A 21,653-nucleotide genomic window follows, 5' to 3' on the forward strand; every position below is an offset into this window, starting at 1 on the left:
GCAGCATGCCCCAGGCCCAAGATGTTGGGGTCCTGACCCCTGGCCCCCACTTCTGCCTCTACACTGAGCAGTCTCCTCTAGAACATCCCATTTCTTGCAGAGTAGAGCAATGAGTACAAAACTCCGGACCGGGACCAGGGCCTCTATGCTCGTGAGGCGGTGACATCACAGAGATCGCCAGCCAGTAGGGTGAGTCGCTCCAAGTCCCGCTGGAACAGGCAGGACTGGCTGCCTCCTGCAAGTCTCTGGTGAAGCCTTGCCTGGATCCCCACGCCCGGTGCACCCCCTGGGCCGGCCTGTAACAGGGCTGTGGATCGTCACTCTTTTGCCCTGAGCCAGCTTCGGGGCTCAGAGGACCCTTGCATAGCAGAAGGGGGTCTTCGGGGACTCCATTGCAGGGCAGTGAGAGGAACAGCTGAGATGAGGAGGCGGGTCCAGGGCCCGGCGGAACTAAGGGCCTTGCGGGGAAGGGCAGCGTGTCCAGGGGTCTCCTGTGAGCCAAGTGTCCAGACCCACGGACATCCGGGACTGCGGGGCGACAAACATCGAAACCCAAACCCTCCCTAGAGCCACTGCCTCTCTCCCCAGCCATCAGCAGGGTCAAGGCCGAGCCCTCACTCCCTTCCTCCCGGGCCCTCCACGCTGCTCAAGCTCAACTCCCAGCAACAATCCTGCAGGCACCTCCCAGCCCTCTGCTTCCTCGTCCAGCTGCAAGCAGCACCGGCCATGGCAGCCCCGGGCCTGGCTTCCCGCCGCCCCTCCCCCTTAGTCTGCCCAGACCCCTCCTCTTCTAGCTGAGCCGGGGTAGCCTGACACTGTGCGCGCAGACGCCCCTCCACCTGCGAGTCCAGCCTCCCCGCCAGGCCCCTCACCTTCACACCTTGCTGAGTGGAGGGCGCCTGGGGCTGGAGGTCAGAGGTCAGCAGCCAGGGCTCAGGCACGCCCACCACCCACAGCCCGGGTCTGGCTCATGCCTCTCCTCCGCTCCTGCTCCCTTCCTGAGTGTCTGGGAGCTTCTGAGGGTGAAGAGCGGTCATATGAGGTCACAGAGGTCATGTGCTGAGCAGAGCTGCTCCTTTCGGCAGCAGGTGGGAACTCTGAGCTCAGGCCCTGGGGCTGTGCCCGAACGGGACAAGGAGCCTCTGGCCAAGGGGGGGATTGGAGCAATGCAACTCTAACAGTTTCGCTGGGAAGATCTCTTCCGGAATGTTCTTGGGGTCTTATCCCCAAGGCGCGCTCTGCCTGGGCAGAACTCACTCGTAAGCTGGCACATCTGCAGATTTCATTTTCCTCCTCCTGTTTGATGTGGTTATAAAGCAGCCCCCACTCTTGCTGCAGCCTGAGAGTAGTTTCCAGCCACCCAGGAGGCTGCCCTGGAGCACCCCCTCCCGGCTCTCCCCCACCCTCTGCCACCTACCCTCCCTCCTGGCGCTCAGGCCCTGGTTGGCTGAGGGCCTTTCCTGTCGCGCATTTCTCCAGGCTGCTGCCTTCTCTCCCGGAGCTCCCGCCGCCTTGTCCGCGGTCTCCGTGGGTGCCCCCCAGAGTGAGGACAGTCAGTAAACATGTGCTCACCGCCTGCTCCGTCAGGTGGGGAAGAAATACTCGAGAGCCCCCGGGCGCAGGGGGCACAGGTGAAGGTGGCAAATCCTCCAAGAAGTTGGAGGGGCTCCCAGGCCAAACTCCGAATACCTCCATGCGAGAATTAATGTTGATTTTCTAGAAGCAACAAGGGTGGGCTAACCTTAGCTTCCCAGCTGCTCAATGGCCACACCCCCCCCCACCCCCGCATACGCGGGGAGCCGAGTCAGAAAGGAGCGGACAGCGGAAGCGGTGGCCGCCACGCGCCTGGCCTCTCCCGGCTTCCGGGGCTTTCTCTGCTCGGGGCCAAGCCCTCAGGGCCATGGCGAACCGCGAGTGCCAGCAGGGGAAGGCGCCTGGGCGCAGCGACAGCTGGCGGATGAAGACCCTGCTTCCTCGACAGCGCCCCAAAGCACTGGAGGAAAGAGCCCCACCGTCCTCGGCTCCTCCTTGCTGCCCCACCAGGGGTTGGGGCAGGAGAAACGGGAAGGTAGACTCACTCACGTGCCCCAAAGAGCAGATATCCTCTCACCCAGAGACTGGTGGCCAGAAGGGAGTCACCGGCATGGCTAAGCACCTCCCGGGCCAGGAAGCTTCAGGCGGGTGGGCCGGACCTAATGTGCCGGACACGCCACACGCAGACCTCCAGGCTGCACGCCCGGCCCACACCTGCACCCGCCACCTGGCCGAACCTCCACAGACTCTGAGGTGGCCCGCTGAACCCCTTATCGTCAGAGGAGGCACTGGGCCATCACCCCACCCAAAGCCGCGTGCTAACGGCTGCAGGAAGGTAAAGTGCGTGGAGCAGAGCCGGGCTGTGCATCTAGCGGGTGGCTGCAGTCTGAGACTTCTCAGATATCACTGTCTCTTTTTCAGCAGGTTAATAGATAGGAAAATTAGCAGATAATTTAAATAATGGCTCATTTAACACAAGGATTCCTAATTACATTAGCGGCCCATCTGTTGACGGCTGCTGGCAGGCAGAGCCCAGCGCCGCTCCCGGCCGGCTCCTCCGGGGCTGTTTGCCCACAGTTGTTACGTGTGATTGCGGCCGCTGATGCCGCTCATCAGGTCCTCCCAGCACTTCCCTTCTGGAAACGAATCTCATTTACTCAAGCAGTCTTGCTGGAGGAAGCAAAATAATTGCCACGCGCGATTCTCCGCAATCTAACCTTTGGGTAGTTTTTATAAAGGGGGAAAATGGTGTTCCGAGGGTCCCACTTGACACAGATGTTAGACCGAGTGAAGAGGGGCCCGATTCCACACCTGCCGGCCCCGCGGGCGCCCGACTCCCGCAGCCAGAGCTCCGCCTGGAAACACACAGTGGGTGGGGTGGGGGGGCGGCTCCTTCTGGGGAAACCTCGACCTCGGGGATGCTGGAGAGGGGCAGGGCTCAGCCACCTGACCCAGAAGTGGTGACAGTCCCCGGGGCGTGTGGAGAGCAGAATCTGGGTGCAGAAGCATCAGTGTGGGGGCTCCCTGTTGGGGGAATCTCAGAATCACCCCCAAATCAGAATCCTTCCAGACATGGTAATTGTCGCTCCCTCCACTGGTGAAATGTGTCCTGGGAGTTTACTGGGGGCAGGACTCCCTGCCCGAGCTTTGAAGCTTTCCAAATACCCAGATCTCCAGGAGGACAGGGGAGGCTGGAGCAGAGAAGGCTGGAGGAGAGAAAGGCTGGAGGTGAGGAGGCTGGAGGTGAGGGAGGCTGGAGGAGAGGGAGGCTGGACTTCTAAAGTGGTGGTGGGAGCTCTGACCACAAGCCCAAGCAGATGCCCGAGCTTGGGGCAGCCACGTCCATTTGCAGGCTGCTGGTTCCAGTCCATTTCTAGCTACAGTCCAGGGTGTACCCGGCGTGCTCTCAGGGAAGACTGAGTAGCAAGAGAAACACCGGCTTCTGGGTTTTGTCTGGACCGGAACCCTGGCTGAGCTTAGCGAGGGGCTGCGGAGCCTCAGGGCCCTCAGCTGCAGAGTGAAATCTCAGGGTGAGGAGCACATGAGATGACATGTGGGTGATGCCCCCAGACAGTGCCGGGCACACGGGGGTACGTTAGTCCTGCAAGGGTCTGCGTGTGTGACTTTTCCTCATGTCCCAGGTGTGACTTCTCACACATCTTCATGCAGAACACGACCTGCCCCAAATCACCCCCAAACTATCCCTCCCAGCCCCCCTACTGCTGCCGTGGTCTGGACGGTGCGGCTGGCCTGCAGGCCCTCTGCCCTGGAGAGCTGTATTCGCCCTCCTCCTGGGGGCTACCCCGGCAGCTGGCCATGTCGGCGTGGATGAGGCCGAATGCCGAGACACAGAGCGACCCATGAAGTGTCGGGGCACCTGCATATTGCTGCAACAGTTCCTGCAGGGACCCCCGTTCTACCGGCCTATCCTTTCCTGCCCCAGTGGACGGCCACTCCGCCCCTGCTTCACTCCCTTCCCCTCTGCTTTCACCTCCTGTCCGCTCTGTGTCTGGAAGCCTCCAGAAGCTCTGGAAGCGGCTGGTGTTCCTCCTCCGCCAGCGCCACGTCCGTGGACGGCACCAGCTGCACATAGCGCCCGGCACACAGTGGGTGCTGGACAGGGGCTGAGGGAGTTGGAGGGGGAGCAAATGGACAAAGATTCCCAAGGTCACTGAGGCCCCGGGCCCAGGAGACTTGAGTCCAGTCACTCTGAGCCTGTGGACAGGTTCCCTCAGGCCGAGGCCTCTCTCCCGCAGGGCGTCGCTTACGTAGCGCCCGTGTCTCCCCGAAGAGGCGTGGCTGTGGCCAGGGGTGCACCTGTGGCTGGTCTCAGGGACTGGCTCTCTGCCCCCAGCCGGAGCAGCCAAGCTCCCGGGGTGGGACCTGAGCCTGGGCTGGCCTGAGGGCCACAGGAGCTTCCCTCTGGAGCCTCAGGAGGGGGACAGCACAGGCGCCCCTTTCTCCACGGTGTCGGGGCCTGGACCTCCCTCCTCCCTGGAGCTCTGCAGGGTCACTGCCCACCTGCAGGCTGGACACGACCCCACACGGAATGGAGGGGATTGCGTGGTGTTTTTTTTGTGATTTAGCAGCATTTTAGTATCTGCTTTCTTTGACCCCCACACTCACCCTTGCTGTTGCTTTCCATTTCCTTGCGCATGTTCCTCTCTTCCCTCACCTCCATCCCTTGCGCCCCGTGATGCTTTCTCCCTCCCCCCACTCTGACCCTAGGGGGCCTCACTTCAGTCAGCAAGGCAGGCACAGAGTAGGAGAGTAGGCCACATGCCCATGTGGTCCAGCCGGGACACCCCTGCTGTGCCTGTAGCCCACCGGGGCGCTGTCATAGACACGGTGCTCTCCGCCATCAAGAGCCACGCGTGGGGTGCAGACACACTGATTTTGTCCATGCAGCGCGCAGTGGTCACCTGGGCAGCTTCCGGCTTCCGGCTATTGTGAGCAGAGCTGGCCCCACCACAGATTACAGCTCTCTTCAAAATCCTGTTCTACGTCTTTGGAGAAAATTAATTTTCAATAAACAGTCGCTGAGTAGCTCGCTCACGCCCCGGCTGTGGAGACCAGCGCTGCCCCTCTGGAGCCCGCCCGCTGGTGTCTGGACAAGGCCGGCCTTCTCTTCCAGAATGGTTTTCCATCTCTGTGGCACTGGCGACAGGGCCGGCGAGGAACAAAGCATAGATGCTTATTTGAGGCTGGCCCACAGAATCAGAAGGTTAATTTCCAAGCTCCTTCCCCTGCCACCCAGTGGACTTTAAAACAATAACTTCCTGTTTATTATGACAGCTGTCAAGGAACTCTAATTGATTTTAATGCCGTGTGAAACACAAAATAATTAGCAAAGTAAATTTCCTAATAGGACAAAGAACTACCGCCCGGGTCCATGATTTTGAGTCATGCCCACGGACAACTAAAGGATGCTCAGAACTGGGCCCGCCGGACGGCCCGGGAGGCTGCAGCTGGAGCGTTCTAGCAACACAAACACCTGCCAGTCCCAGTGTCTGAAGGCAGAATGCGGCTCGGGTCGTAAGTGGTCCCACACAGACACTTCCCAGCATCACCCCGTAACGATGCACCATCTCAAACTCCCCCAGCGACCCCCGGGCGGAGCGAGGGGCCTTCCAGGGACACCGTCGAGTGTCGCCTCCACGCCTGCGGATCTCATCAGCCCCGGCACAGGGTCTGTCACACAAAGGGCTCTGTTCCCAGTTTGCTCTCTTTTGTGGATTTCAGGTCAGTCCTTTAAGAAACAGGCTATTTCTATGTGGTGTGTAAAAGGCTTTGATGTTTTTTTCTTGTTAAACCCACGAGGTTAAAAAAGAAAAGCATTTTAATAGGCATATGGCGATCGAAGATTGCATTCTTTGCTAAAAAGATTTTCTAAAGTCTTTCCAAGTAAATGCCTCTCAGGAAAGACATTAAACCTTCATTGATTTCCACATTTTATGGTGTCCAGATATTTTGAAAGAGGCTGGCCCTAAAGAGAAATGCAGACGTGACCCTCCTTCATTTCACTGCCAGTGAGATACAGATGTTTTCCTGATTAGGCTATAGAATGGTCTCCCGGAAATCTTCCAGAACATTCTAAAGATGGGAAAAACTAAACCTTGGCCAAAACATTTTACAACATTCTATTAACCGTGGCAAAATCTCCGACATACATGTAAGAGTTCTTGTGTACCACCATCAACATGCTTGATGCAGGAGGAGCGTCTTCCAAGTTCCAGCCCCATCACCCCAGGGGACAGTGCTCCCGGCCCCGGCTGAGCTGTATCACCAGTCCCCTCCTCTGCCAAGATCACCCACCTGCTCACAAACAGGTTTTGCACTTCCACGTAAGAGAGATGGCACACAGGCCGCCTCCCCCACACCCCCCTTTTAAAAATAGCCATTCCCTTTATTTTTTTAAATTGTATGTACACATATGGGTGAGCTGGATAATGGACATTCAGTATAGAAAGCCTTACATGTTTGATGCTGTATAGAACTTTTCACAATGACATGGCTCTCTAACGTAACATCTTGACTTTTTTTTTAAATGTTAGCATTTTGGGGGGCCTCCCTGGTGGTGCAAGGGGTTAAGTCACAGCACTATGAAGCCATCCGCAGCCATTGCAGTGTGGGTTCAATCCCCAGCCAGGGGGCTGACCCACATGGCTCAACAGACCTCTCCTGTCTCCCCCCTCCTCCCCTCAGCAGTGAGTTTCAGTCAGTCTGCCTGTTCTGCTCCCCACTCTGTCTCTGGTGAGTCCTCTCACCACCACACCCCTGGCAACACCCCAGCTCTTGTGTGCATAAATAAGTAAATCTTTAAAAAAAAAAAAAAAAACACTAATCTCCAAACCAGAGATGGATCCCGGAATGTACATTTTAACAAGGTCCTGGGTGATAGGCGATCAGCAGGTGTGGGGCCCACCCACAGGCGGTCCCGTCTCTGCGGATTCAGTGATAGGAAGTTCTGCACCTCTTTCCCTTCAGGCGCCAATACAGCAGCTCCTCCTGTCTGTGGAGGATGTTCTGTCCAGCACCAGGCCCTGCCCTAGGGTGGACAGTTAGCAGGAGGTGTGGGAGCTTGTGCTGGGGAACTCAGCAGACTCAGCTGCTCAACTCCCCCCACCCCTACAGTGCCCTCTCCATGAGGTGCTGTGCACCCTGCTAGAGACCAGTGTCCCCCACGGGCAGTGAGTGTGGTGGACACTTCCCCAGAATCATCCCAGATGCTGGTATCGTCATACAGTCTCCTGCCTTGTCCCCATTAAAACCACCCCCCAGGCTTCCCATAGAGGGCCGATCACAGGCCTCATTATCAACTGTCTCATCCACCGAATGCTGCCTGGCCATGACGTGCTGACACCGGTGGCCATCACACCTGGCCACTGACCACAAAGACCTGGTTAATGATTCATGATCACGATGACATGACACGGTTTCATAATTTCCTGAGACTGAAAACCACATAAAAGCCCACGAGGATGGGGTCTGTCTGGCAAGGCCACACACCTGCCGTCCACTGGCCCTGCGAGCATCCAACTGAAATTTGAAAACAATCGAATTTTATTTATTTGTTTATTTAAAAGATTTATTTATTTGTTTGTTTGTTTGTTTATTTATTTATACAAGCACTGGGTACAGTCAGAAGCACAGGAGGGTGAGGGAATTCACCAGAGCCAGAGCGGGGAGCAAAACAGGCAGACTGACCAAGTACACTGCTGAGGGGAGCAGCGGGCGGCAGGAGAGGTCTGCGCACCATGTGGGACCCTCGGGGGCAGCGGGGGGAGCGAACTGGTGCTATAGAGGCTGCGGGTGGCTTCACTGCCCAGTGCTCAACCGCTGTGCCACCAGGGGAGGCCCAACAGTCGAATTTTAATCAAGGACAATGATGCAAAAAAATACTGGGTTTGCTAGTTTGGAAAAAGTTTTTCAGAAATGAGTGTAAATGCAGACGGAAGAAGCCCTTCCCCGCCAGGCTGGCGCCCAGGTGCTGGGCCAGGGGGTGACTGGAGCCCACGGGGACGAGGCGCCAGTCACAGCCCAGGCTCCTCCCCGAGTGCCGGCTGCAGCCTGCCCACCTGGCATTTCAGGGGTGCGCGGGGCGAGCAGCGAGGTGGACCTGCCCCGGAACCACCGGCTGTGGAAGATGCCATCACCTTCCGATTCACCTGCGCCTCATGCTTTTGCCCCAAGTGGATGTGTCTTGATTTGTGAAAAACAAACCTCGCTCTGTTCATTGTGTTTCTCGGGGATCTGGTCCTGGCCCGATAAGCGCTGGGTGGTCCTGGGCCTCCCGGGCCCGGGGTGGTGCCCCCACTAATGTGAATGTTTGTTTACTGAACAAAAGGCCCAAGAAGACAAATCTGTTCTCTGGTCCAGATACAACGCCCGAGAGGGTATGATCACAGCGGCCCCACCCCTGCTCCTGCCAATGTGACATGGTGTGGGGAACAGGGGACCCCACGGGGAGCTGAGGCTGGAACTGAGGGGCCAGAAGCTCGCAGCATCCCCCAGGAGCTGGGCAGGAAGAGGAATGCACTGGCCTCCTTCCCACAGCTCCTGAGGCAGAAGCCCTGATCCTGGGTTGGCAGGACTGGCTCCCTGCCCACTCCTTGACTGGCAGACAGTGGTCCTTCGGCTGCTCTTCACGGGGGGCCCCCTCATTGTGTGCGCCCCACCCCACCCCCCACGTTCTGTGCATCCTCATCTCCTCTCACACAGACACCAGTCAGGGGTCATTGGGCCCCATCCTCACTGAAGGCCTGGACTCCAAACGCGTCACAACTTGCACTGGCCAAGACCTCGCAGAGAAGGCGGTCCCGGCAGAGAAGGTGGTCCCGGCAGAGAAGGTGGTCCCGGCAGAGAAGGTGGTCCCGGCAGGCTTGTGTGCAGCCTGGGTCTGTTTGCAGGTGGTAGGTAGGCTGAGGCCTCCTGAGGGAGCAGCATGTCTGCTGAGGCTGGGCTGGAGCAGGGGCTTAGAGGGGTCCCTGGCTCCCCTGGACCTGAACACAGCCCTGGGACTTTCCATTCTCCTGCCCAGTGGCTCCTAGCCCTGGCCAGCAAGGTGCCCAGGGGAACACTCCCTCAGACGGAGGACAAGATGTGCTTGTGCTGGGCGCAGGGCCCCCTCCCAGCCCACCGCCTCGAGACAGCCCGGCTCTGAGCTGCCACCTGATGAGCCCCATGGGCACCCAGGCGCCCTGATTCTGCTGGAGTGAGCCAGGTGCCTGCCTCCTGCAGGGTGAACGCGTCCAAATGTACCTGTTCACCCAGATTTTAAACATTTCTTAAAACATTGTTTTTTAAGACAACAAGCAACTATAAACCAGAGACCCTGGGGGGAGCGAGGGGGGCGGGGAGAGGAAGGACTAGAGTCAAAACAGGCGGGGGTGCAGCTGTCTGGGGAATATAACCATAATGAAAATGCATCCATTGTGCACAGATGTAAGATTTATAGAAAATAAAATATTTAAAAAAACCCCAACATGGTGCTTAAGAATTGCCGCTGCACAGAATAGAGCAGATCAGTCAGCACAAGCCCCTCTGCAGCCCCGAGCTGCACTTGGGGAGACTCAGCCACGGGCTACGTGGAAGTGCAGGTGGGTCAGCCGCTTGTCCCTGTCTGGCCACCTTTGCCCGCCTCGAGGTCGCCAGAGAGTCACTTGAAAGGCTTTCAAAGTCCCGCTCTCGAGTGCTCGCTCTTCAAAGGAGGTTCTGTGGTTGTTTTTAACCTCAAACAGAAGAGCCTGCCGCCCCCACCGCTTCTCCTGCTCCTGCTCACACATCGCACCTTCTCCAAGAGGAAAGCTCCCCCCAGGGCAGAGCGGGGCACACTCGGGACCACTCAGGGGGCTGCGTGGGGTGCAGAGGTGAGGATGGGGAGGACACGTCATTCTTTCATTCCTCAAACCTCAGCCTGGCCTGTGCCAGCCGGTCCAGGCAGCAGGGAGGTGGCAGTGCAGAGAATGTGCTGGCGCCAGCTGGCCGCGCACCTGACCCAGTGCCCACCTGCGGCCCCGAGGGCCCTCCCCACAGGGCAGGGACACAGGTGCGCAGGAGGCGGCCGCCCTGGGAGCAGCCCCCGCCACAGCCGGCGGGGGTGGGCGACGCACCCCCCTCGCCTTCCAGGATGGCCCAGTCATTCCATCCTGCCAGAGGTGCTGGGGCGGCCTCCTCGTCCCACCTGACTCCCCACCACACACTCCCTTCCCTCTCACCTCACCTGCCTCTCCTCCTGACCCGGGAAGCCCCCAGTCAGCCGCCCAAGCACTCACTTCTGGCTCAGTCTGTTTTGATGGGAAACCACCCAAAGACACCGCTGCAGACACAGGCTGAGCTCCGAGTGGAATTTTCTGCTTTAATTCCGAAATTCCCTCAGGCCAATCACATTTAACACGCTTTCCCCGAGCGCCTCGCCCCCTGGGCACACATCCCCGGAGTATCAGAGAGTATCGGCCGGGGCGAGCTCTCGGTGAAGTCTTTGTTCTGATAAACCCCAACCCCAAGGCACAAGTGAAGGGGAGCTGATGCAAAGCCTCTCCCGCCCACACGCAGGCTCTTCCCTGCCTGGGACAGTCCCCCCAGTTGAAGGCCGAGTCCTCTGGTCTCCCGGTCACGGCTCACACTCTCCTGCCCAGACGGAGCTTCTGGAAGCATCCTTCCTAAGGTCACACCCTGTCCAGACTGCGCTACTCACAGCGCTGCTCCCAGGGTCCCTTCGCTTTCTCACAGTCCGGCTTCCCCAGGGGCGCGCCGGCTCTCTCCAGCCCCTCTGGCCGAGGACAGCACTCCCGGCAGGGACAGGCCTGGCCATGCAGGTGCTTAATGCGATGGAAGGAGCGCAAGCCCATCCTCTGAGTCAAGTTCAAAGTTCTTTCATCTCTTTAATCCTGGCACTCCAGTCAGAAGTGCTTTTAGCTGTTCCCACGCTACTGCCTCTGGCAGGGAGTCCCAAGGTGAGGACGGCTCAGCGCACTGTGCCCGCGACAGCTGCGGCCAGGCTCTCTGCCCACTGGCCCCGCTGGCGTTTGGGGGGGCAGGTGCTCTTTTATTGTGGGACTGCCCTGCGTCTTGCAGGGTGTTGAGCAGCGTCCTGTACCTGCACCCACCGCACGCTGGTGGGCCCAACTCGTGACCACATAGCCTGTCTCTAGACATTGTGAAATGTCCCTGAGAGGGCACAATTTGCCAGGGTTGAAAACCACCGAGGCCGACGTGTTGCCCCTATTCCCAGCCCCGAGGGAGGCAGGAGCCAACCCATCCCATTTCCTCTGCTCTTCAGCAAAAATAACCACCAAGGGAGGTGGCGCTGAGACAAAGTTACTGGAAATACGGCCACCAACTTCTAATTTGCTGGTGTTGGCAGGGAAGTGCGGTTCTTGGCAGGCCTCTGCCAGCCCAGCAACCACAGACTCCCGAGCAGGTGATCCCAGGCTGGAGAAGAACCCCCAAAACTGGATCAGCCCAACAGAGCTGGGGAGTCCGCGGAACCCACTCACTCAGAAGGTGCTACTTGTGCTGATGTCACTTTCGCCCATTTGTTTCCCTAGTGAGTCATTATTATTCTTGGCATGGGACAGGCTGGGCATTTTCAAGAGCCACCTTCAGCGCAGAGACTGGCTGCTGAGGCTGCTGTTCTCCCTGGAGAACAACATTCCACGTTTCCAGACCCTGTGTACCAGGAAGCTTCTGGAACACAAGCTTCTGTTTGCAGCAGAGAACAAGGAGACACTGACCTGAACCTCGGCATTAGGAAAATGGAAGGACGTGCCACGGCCCGGACGGGCGGAGCAGAGGGGAACCTGGCCTCCGCAGGCCTCCCGAGGGCGTTCCGGCCGGCTGGGCGGGTAGCCAGGGGGGCCCGGGAGCGAGACAAAAGGCAGACTCTCAGCTGGTGCCAGAACCTCACCCTGGGCTCCGGGCTGGGTCCCAGGCTTCCACACTGTTAACCCTGCGCTGAACCCCCTTCTGCTCTTCACCAGATCCCAGCCACTCACCTGCGCAAGCAGCTGATGAAATGAGAGCCAAGGAATGCTCCGCGCACAAAGCAGATGACTGTCCCCCGGCATCACCTTCTGGAAGGGATCTCAGGCCACGGGGTCAAACCGCCTCATTATAAGCCCAGGCCCAGGAGGGTGAAGGATTTACCCCCCAACCCCAAACATCTGCAAGCAGCAGGGCCGGGATCAGCCCCCAGGACAACTAAACCCCAAGCTGCAAACCGCACCTCCAGCTCCTGCCCGCTGGCTCCTGCCCGCTCCCGGAGGCAGCAGGGCGCCTGGACAGGGGTCCCCCGCAGAGGCTTCCCAGCCTCCCCACCCCCGCCCGGGGAGAAGCTTCCCTCCAGCAGGCGGCCTCCCCCCTAACGGGGACCCCACTTCTGTGCCACGGGGACACTTTTTGACTGGACACTCCTACTCCCCCTTCTCATGGCCCCGCACCTTGGAAGGGGCTGCTTCACGGGCACTTTTCTTTCTTTCTTTCTTTTTTAATATAATTAACCATTTTATTCAAATTTTTGCCATTTCAAAAGCTTTATTTCACTTCCTATTTGTTGAATGATTTCAGTGTGTATTATGTTGAGTTAATGATTTATACAAATTGGAGAGAATTATAGCATCTAGAAACGTCTTGTATGTAGGAAAACAGCTTATTCAGAGCACGGCGCATAATCCACAACCAACATGTCTATTAGGTTAACTCATGGAAAATTGACATTATTGCTGCAAAGTGGAAATTTGCTCGGCGGTTCACCCTAACACATGTGCGCCCTCCGAAAAATAGATTTTTCTGTAATGGCACTAATGAAATCAAATCTCTGAGCCTGCAAAATAGGTCCAAATGGCGTAATGAAATCAAGTCTTTGTGCAAACTGCTCTGGCTGCAAACTTGTAAATAAGTTGTTTGAAGTGCCTTGTGTGAAAACGATTTCCCAGGGTCTCAAATAATATCTTAAAGCCTTGACTTCCCCCCCAAATACAAGCGATTCACAATGAAGACGAGGGCGCTGGCTACACAGATCAGGAGGCACGTTTGCTTCCGTACGCCCGGGTCTCTCCGCCGTGCCTGTGCCAGGGCTGCGGGTGAGGGCTTGGCTCCCGCAAGGGGCAGGGTTGGCATGGCCGACCACAGGCCAGAGAGGTCCCCACCCACCGCCACCGATAAGGCCTTTTATCTTGCAGTGGCCATCGAGGAGCTGAGGACCCGGAGCTGGAGGAGGGGGTGGAAACCCTCTCTCCTGCTGTTCTCGTCTAGCGTGGAAGGGGAGCAGAGGGGGTTCCCGCTGCCCCGGCCCAGGGCTGCACCTGCTCCCTCTCCAGACGCTCTTGCCACCGTCCTGCACCGCAGCCGGGTGTGCAGGTGAGTGATGTGCCAGGCCCACGAGCCAGAGTGTGCCCGAGACCTGCGCTGCGGAGCAAGGGGAGCCCCACAGCCTTGAGGTTCCTGACGGGCTGTGTGGGCGCTCCTGGGACGCCTCCCTCCTGCGATTCCCAGAGCAAACAGGCCACCGCTTGTAGCGAGGAGCAAGAGGCGCACACCCAATGGCCGTCCGGCCCTGGAAAGGCCAGCAGACGTGGGGCGCCCGGCCCCACCTTCATTCCATTGCCCAGAGGTGGACCCACCCCGAGGAGGGCAGAGCCGGCAGCCGCCCACCTGCTCCCAGGTGTGTGCTGGGTCACAGGTAGGTGCTTTGTCACCGCACACAATGAGCCCAGTGTGGACACCTCGCTCAGCCCCGGCCAGGACCCGTGGACACATGGCAGGGGCCAGGGCTGGGCAGAAGCGTCCTACTGGGGGGAGCCCCCCCGCCCACATCACACGCCCACCAGCCCCCACCACACTGGGCGAGAAGCCGGGCAAGTGCCAGCACTCACCCACCCTCCGCCCGATGGACCCGACCCAAGGGCCACAGGCTCGGCCTGTTCAGCGGGTACCTGAGACGGAAAATCCCCCAAGGCGGGGACCGGGAAAGGCCGGCTCGAAATTCCTCTCCAAGGGCCTGGGAAATCCCGCATGGCGCATGGCAAGAGCCGCTGTAACCTCCCTGCTGGGGTTTTCAGTTAGAAGGGCCTCAGTCACTCTAGGGGGGCCAAGGGCAGGCAGGCCTGAGATTCACCCCAGTGACCCGCCCCGGAGGCGTCGGCCAGAACTCAGGGGAGGGCTGGGTCTGGGGGGCTGTCCCCCGCCACATGGGTGTCGCGAAAGCAGGCGCGGGTGCTCTCAGAGCCCTGGAACCAGAGCCACACGCCTCAGCATCCCGCCTTGCTCCCAGCGCCTGCTTGTTAGTCACGCGCATTTAAACACCACGCACAGCCCTGCCCCGAGCTGCACAGACAGTAGCTCTAGGGTGAGCGCCCAGGACGGAGGCCTCTGAGAGTCTGGGCCATTTGTCTGTGGTGAGGAAACCAACACGGGGCACGGTCAAGCATCCGAGAAGCCCCCAGCCCAGCCTCACCCTAGCCCTCCACGGCCACCCCTCTCCTGATTCCACCCGGCCCCCGTCGTCCAGGGGCCACTGTCTCGCTCCAGGCTCCACCCGAAGCACCGGCCAGGCCAGCGCCTGCAGGAGTCACACTTGGATTTCCAACTAAAAGTCCTCAAAGAGAGAGCAGGCGGGGAAGCCCCTGGACGGGAGCCTGGAGTGGAGTCCTGGTTAAGCTGGGTCACCGCACCCCCAAAAAAACAAAGTTGTGGCGTCCGAATTGCTCTCATGAAGCCAGGATGCTCCCCGGGGCCAGGCTGGCTCCGCACCCGCGGGTGTGGGCCCTGGGGGAGAGGGAGGTGTGCAGACGCAGAGGGGAGAAGGCCGGGGTGGGGGCCGAGAATGAAGGGTGCAGCTGAGGGCCCAGGAGCACGGGGGACTGCGGGCAGCACCCCGACGCTGGAGGCGGCAAGGGAGGATACCCCTAAGCCCTGGGAGGGGGCCCGGCCCCGCTGGCGGAGTGCGTGTGGACGTCTGACCTCTAGAAGTGTGAGGAAACGCGCTTCTGTGGCTCCAAGACACCCCTTTTGTGGTCATTTAGGATCGTGGAGCCGGAAACGAAGAACATGAAAGGCCACTGGGTGCTGAGGACGGGAAGCCGGGGTGTGATGTCACCACCGGCCAGGACCTGGGGTCAGACCAGGGCGCCTCCTTCCACACCCCAGTCAGTCACAGATCCAAGGGGGCGGCTTTTCCCACTTTTGTTTTTCCCACTCATTAAAGTCTAAATCTGACGGCATGTGACGCCTCCGGCAGAATGTCACGAGGCCTGGGAATGCTTTCATCCCCAGCGCCCACCCGCTTGCAGACGTAGGGGCCATATTTTAGTTCTAGCTTTATAAACCACATTTTTATTTTTATTTTTGATACTCAACGACGTGCCTTTTTTTTTTAAGATTTATTTACTTATGCACCCAAGAGCCAGAGGTGCGGGCCAGAGGTGCGGGGGGTAAGAGGATTCACCAGAGACAGAGTGGGGAGCAGAACAGGCAGATCTACTGAGATACACTGCTGAGGGGAGCAGCGGGAGTCAGGAGAGGTCTGCTGCGCCCTGTGGGTAGCTCCCTGGCCAGGGATGGAACTCAGGCCGCAGTGCCGCGGAGAGCTTCATAGTGCTGAGACTCAACCCCTTGTGCCACCAGGGAGGCCCCCAGTGACTTGCTGTTACATTGTCTGACAGCACTGCCCCCGGTTGAGGCTATCAGGAGGTCAGACCGTCCCAGGTGGCCTGTGTCCTTACAAGAAGAAAGTCTGGACAAAGACACACAGCTTTTTTAGGGGGCGAGGGGTGGGAGCAGGAGGACACAGTTAAACCTATGAGCTCAGGCTAACTTTGTCATTCTACAGATGGTTTTTCTTTCTGTCCCGACTTTGAATCACCAAAGAGTTTAACTTGGAATCCACATGACTTCCACGACAGGCAGCAGCAAACGCGGGGGGCACGTCTGTGCCTCTTCAGCTGTGCTACCAGCAGCTCCGGGGCCGCGGCCCGGGTGCCCGGTGGCACCCTGGGTGACTCCCTGTCCCTACTTCACAGGCTGTTGCGAGGGCCAACCAGGTGCTGTTTGTGAAACGCTCCGCAGGTGCCCCGCGCCCAAGAAGCCAGGACGACAGGTTGCCGGGTGGGCCTCAGCCGCTGTCCCTGCACCCTGAGGCTCCTGCCTGGGGCCTGGAGTCGGGAGCGGCTGCCTGGCCCTGGAAGGAGCTTCACTCTCTCCTCCTGTTCCCTCCCGCGGTCTCTTCCCTTCTCATGTCCTCAAGGGTTTACCATCGTGGTTTGTCCCTGCGAATTCCTTCCCCCTGGCCTTCAGCCTTGCCAAGGGCAGCTGAGTGTAATCTGGGGACACTGGCTGGTTATTCTGAAAAAGGCAAACTGTGCTCGGTGCCTGTTTTCAATCCGAACTCTGCCAGCTCACTGTGCGCCAAGCCGCGGCGGCCAAGCCCGCGGTGTTCCCCAAGAACCTGCTCGCTCTTCACATGCGGGTGTTTAATAGGAAGCTCGTTGCTGCCCATCCCAGGCACGCTAGTGGGAGCCGCAGAACGCCTCTGAGCAGGAGCCCCGGAAGCTTTTGTGAAGTCGTGGCAAGGAACAGAGCCACAGACCCCAGCGTCGCCGGTGGGATTTATTGTGTTCGCATGAGAGTCACTTTTTTGCAAATAATGGAAATTGCCATAATTATAATCACTTTAGAACACCATTATTATTATTAACAAGACCAAATTGCACAGTTCAAGCAGAGGCCGGCTTTCTACCACTGCAGAAAAGTCACATAATGGCCCGGACCCCTGGCTCTCATCTCCATGCCAACACGCTCGCTCACCCCACTTCTGAGCAGACGCTGGGAGGCTGCAGAGTGTCGGGCAGAACAAGGCACCCCAGTTCTTAATGAAAGCATTTTCTGAACGAGCACATTCCCACCGCTGGCTTCCCCTTGGAGAGCAGGGGTGCGCCAAGAGCCTCACCTGAGCCTCAGGCTTCGCCCTGGAGGAAGGGAGCAGAGCGGAGGCCACAGGGGTGGAGAGTCCAGTTTCGCAGGCACAGAAGTCCCTAGTGCCCCAGGGAGTAAGGTTCAGGCATCTCTGGCAGGAAAAGGTAGTTTGAGCCCCCAAGGAAGGGAGGAGGCAGGATGGGTAGGGAGCGGCACCTGCCGGGGGTGGGGGGTCCGCACGCCAGGGCCTCGGGCTGCACTTCTGGCTCTTTCTCTCCTGTCCTGTGTCCCGGGAAAGCCATCGAAGCCCACCCCCCCCCCCCGCCCCAATTCACTTTTCCCATCCCCTAAGTGGGGATAAGAACCACGAGATGTGGTGAGGACCGGGGAGAGCAGCCGGGCCGGCGCTGGCCGCCAGGCGCCGCGACACGGGCCATGGTAATTACTTCATTCTTGAAGAAGTCTTGGCTATTTAGTGCTTGGATTTACAATTCCATTTTTCTCTCCACCTAAGCAGTTTTTATTTTAGGCGCTGGAGGATCAGCAGAGACTAAATGCCTGACTCCCGACATTAACAGGGCAGGAACTCACCGAGTTCTGGACTGCCCACTCTACCCCCCAAGCCTCCCGGAAACCCCCGCGGGTGGTCAGGGACACTTCAGGTGGGCAGCCATGGGGGCACCCAGCACTGGCGCCCGCAGCAGGCATTTGGGAACATCATTTCGCCACAGGCCTGCTAAAGACAGACATTTTGCTGTAAATGTGTTCACGACTAAATCAGGCCAGGATGGAGACCCCAGAATATCTGATGACCCGAACCAGTGTAAAAACCCGGGCTGTGAACATGCAGCCCTCCCTGGAAACACGCTCGGGTCCAACTGCGCGATAACCTCAGGCGATTCCGTCCTCCTCAAGGTAAAGCCAGGCAGGGGCACCCTCCGCATCCTGCTCATTTGACGTCATGATTTAAAGGTCATGGGCTTAACTAGTAACGACAAGCCGACGCAGCACCCCGTCGACCCCGCCGCGTGCTTCGTCCCTTCGGAGTTTCCCAACTTCAGCAAAACAACTTTAAAACAACATAAAGACACTCTGTTACAGATGAAAGCTTCCCTCTTCCGAGAGCCCAAGAGAAATATTTTCTTTTTTGAGGCTTCTTCTCCTCCCCCCTCTCCTCGGAATCTGGGGCTCCTTTGTCTCAGCACCCCAACTGCCCCATGGACAGCGCTGACCATAGCGAGCACCCTCTTCCACGCAAAAATCAACGTGGGTTTTTTTCAGGCAGGTGCAAGCTAAAGGGAGAGTCACTCAGGGCTCCTTCCAGAAGATTAGCCGCAGGCCACAAAAGAACTTCAACCTCCTGTCTCGTGACACCTTGGGAAAGACAGGCCAGGCGGTCCCCAGCTCGGGGATGCACGTGGTGGCTTCGGCGGCACCAAACTCTTGGGGTGAGGTTAAGCTCTCTCAGCTGACACTGCCTCTGGGTGGGGGGAGCTCCCCATGACCCGCTGGGGGCCGGGCACGGATAAGATGCAAGGCAGCTAGAATCCAAGTTTGGAGCAGGGGGCATCCTTGGAGCGCGTGGCTTATTTATTTATTTTTTTCTTTTAACTAATTAAACAACCGTAGAAGGTATTTGGCAGGACCTTTTTTTAAAAAAATAATTAGCAGGCACGTCTTAAGAAAGTCTTGAATAATTTAATTAGATTTACACCAAAGTCATGAGATGTTCTATTTCTGCAGGAAGCTCAGCTTCATTAAAACCCAGACGATAAGGTGGAAAGTACAAGTAAAGTATCTCCAGTCACTGCAGCCGATGGGTGAGAAAACTTGGCTGCAAACCACACGAGGGCCAGGGCTTAGGTCCTCTGGAAAGAGGGAGCCGCACGCTCCTGGGTGTGTTGTGATTTTTCCTTAAGAGCGCGGGGCTTGGGGACATGGGTTTCTTGCTCCAAAATGTGCCAATAAATGAAGCTGAGACAGGAGCAAAAAGGCAGACGCGGCCCCCGGCGGCCTGGCTCGGCCCAGATTCTCCCAGGAGCTGTGGCCGGGAATACTTGGCGCACAGCACGTGGGGGCGCCTGGGGCGCAGCGGGCGGCGAGGGGAGCCACGCGCGGGGCTGCGCAGGGGCAGCGCGCAGGTGGGGAGCCCGGCGGGCAGGGCTGCGGGCTGGGCGCCCCGGACCCTCCCAGGACCTGCCCGCGGGAGTCCCGGGCCCCGGACCCTTGGCCTTGAGAAGCGCGGGGTGTGGGGACCATTTACCCAAAGTCACCCCAGTCATCAGCCGCGCGGGCCCAGGGCGCCGGTCCTCGCGGGGCGCGGGGCGCAGAGGGGCGTCTCCTCCGCCGCAAGTTACGGTCTCGCGCGCCCGGCCACGCGGGCCCGTGGCCACACTCGCGGCCTCCCCCGCGTCCCCGCGCGCACCCGGCGGAGCCCTGGCACCCCGGATCTGCTCTCCCGGATCGGGACAGCGGCCGCTTCGGGGGCGACGCCCAGCGCGCGGGGACCTCGCGAGGCGCCCCCGGGAGCCCCCGGGGTGCCCGCGGCCGGAGCCGGGGGCGCGGGCGGCGGCGGGGCTCGGGCGCCCCGACCTACCTTCTGCGGGGGCGTCCCGATCAGCATCTCCAGGTAGTAGCCGCGGCCGGAGTCGCCCTGCAGGTTGTCCACCATGGCCAGGAAGTTGACCGAGCCCCCCGCGGGCTCCAAGGCGAGCGCCAGGCCGTCGGCGCGCGGCGCGGCGCGGGGCGCATCGGGGGCCCCGGGCCCGGGAGGAGACGCGGCTCCGCGGCTGGCGGCCGCGGCCACCCGGAGGGGCAGCGCGAAGGGCGCGGGGGCCAGCGCCGGCGCCGCGCGCAGGACCCACTGGGCCAGCAGCGGCAGCAGCAGCGCCCGGGCCAGCGCGTCCATGCCCGCGACCCGGCCCGGGGGGCGCGCCGGTTCCGACCCGTCCCGTCCCGTCCGGCGGCGCCTGGCGACTCCGCGGCGCGCGGGGCTGCGGGCTGCGGGCGGGGGCTGGGCAGGGCCGGCGGGGCTGGGCAGGGCCGGCGGGGCTGGGCAGGGCCGGCGGGGCTGGGCTGGGCGGGCTGGGCGGGCCGGGCAGGGCGGCGGGGCAGGGCGGGCGCGCGCCGGGCGGGCGGCGGGCGGGGAGGGCCGGGGGAGGCGCCGGGCGGGGAGGGGCGCGGGGGCCGCCCCAGCCCGCGCCGCCGAGTTGGGCAAGTTGGCGCCCCGGCCCCTCCGGCCTGGGCCGCTGCCCCGCCCCGCCGCCCCGCGGCCGCGGCCCGAGCGCGCTGGGGTCCGCGGGGTGCGCCCGGGGCGCCCCGCTCAGCCCGCTCGCCCCGGCCGCGCCTCCGCCGGGAAACTCGAGTCCCCCGTTTCCTCGGAGCGCGCCGGCCGCGGAGCGGATGTGACGAGGCTCCTCCGCTACCCGGGGGGAAAGTTTCGGGAACCCTTAAAGGGGCAGCGAGGGCCGGGAGGGGCCCCCAGACTCCGCGCGCGAGGACGCCCTGGGGGGCCCCCTGACCGCGCAGCAGCGGGGTGCGCCCTGGCGACGCGGGGGTCGGAGAGGAAACCGAGGGAGCGCGAAGGGGCCGCGCGCATCCCCGGGAGTCACGGCGGCTGCGCCCGGGCTCGCCAAGCGCATCCCCGCCGCGCTCGGCCGCCTCGTGGCCCCGCGGGCGCCTCCCGGCTGTGTCTGCGCCCCCTTTTCACCCGCACTTGGGCGAAGGAGTGGCTTTGAGGGAGCCCGGGTGGAGGCCGGAGGGTCAGGGGTGCAGGAGTGTGGGCGAGGACTCAGAGCCTTGGAGACCTCGCCCTGGAAATCGGGGTGGGGGTCGCGTCGGGGGGGTGCTGGGCTGCGGCCCCCCGAGCCTCGGTTCTGCCCTTGCGCCCACCTTCTGGGCCGGGGAGGTGCCTGACCTTCGCCCCAAGGTCGTAGGTCGTGAGGATGTGAAGCTGCCAGAATTGTCCCCTCATCCGGTCTGCCGCGGGCGGGACTCCCCAAGTTGCTGTCGCCACCATCCAAGCTCGGGGCTGCGGTCCTCGCGCTGGCCCTGCCCCCCAACCCTCCGCCCCGCGCCCCGCTCGCTGCTTATCTAATTAAGGCTCGTTCAGCCCGAGACACCCGCGCACACGCGCGCTCCGCAGAGCCAGGGAGAGGGTTATTTTATTTCAGGTGCCAAACGCAGGGGGAACAATCACAGAAGGCAAAGCCCATCGATTTCTGCCGAAGCAAGGAGTGGAAACATCTTTCTGCCCCCTCCAGCTGCGTCACGTTGGCTGCTTCGTGGAACAAACAAGCCCGGCTCGGAGCAGCGGGGAGGCCGAGCACAGCTGCCCCCCGCGCAGTCACCACGTCCCTCTGCTGAGCTTTGGTTTTCATCCCCGTCTGCCCCTTCGGGTGGGGTCTAGTCTGCAAGGGCCCCTCTGTCAGGGCGCCCCAACCGCGCTGCCCTGATGTACAGATGACTTTAACCATAACTCACAGCCCCCCCCCCTTGCGCCCCAACTTTGGCACATCCCCAGCCACACAAAGAAAGGCCTAGTTGGGTCCCCTAATGGAACCGACATTGAGATTCCTCGTAAATCTGCATAGTTACTCCAGGGCTATTACATTCATACATGCACATTTGGAATTCAAGGTTGCGGAGGAAGTGTAATTTGAAAATAGGGTTATTTATACTCCTCGGTGTCCAGTCTTGAGGGGCTCAGG

General features: G+C 60.3%; 1 protein-coding gene across 2 annotated transcripts in view; it reads right to left on the bottom strand.

The window, feature by feature from the left end:
• Window positions 1-20,956, bottom strand: part of BACE2 (beta-secretase 2) — a 53,874-nt gene extending 32,918 nt beyond the window's left edge. The window contains exon 1 of one of the 2 annotated variants that reach the window (XM_054700261.1): window positions 20,861-20,956. In XM_054700261.1, coding sequence (XP_054556236.1) covers window positions 20,861-20,917 — 57 coding nt within the window. In that variant the 5' untranslated portion in view covers window positions 20,918-20,956. Of the gene's footprint in view, window positions 1-19,540; window positions 19,853-20,860 lie in introns of those variants that run through there. The other variant, XM_037524926.1, reaches the window with a different exon arrangement.
• Between the last annotated feature and the right edge of the window lie 697 nt (window positions 20,957-21,653).

Source organism: Talpa occidentalis, unplaced genomic scaffold (genome assembly GCF_014898055.3).
Source record: "Talpa occidentalis isolate TD23 unplaced genomic scaffold, MPIMG_talOcc4v2.1 talOcc4.4, whole genome shotgun sequence".
Lineage (NCBI taxonomy): Eukaryota > Metazoa > Chordata > Mammalia > Eulipotyphla > Talpidae > Talpa > Talpa occidentalis.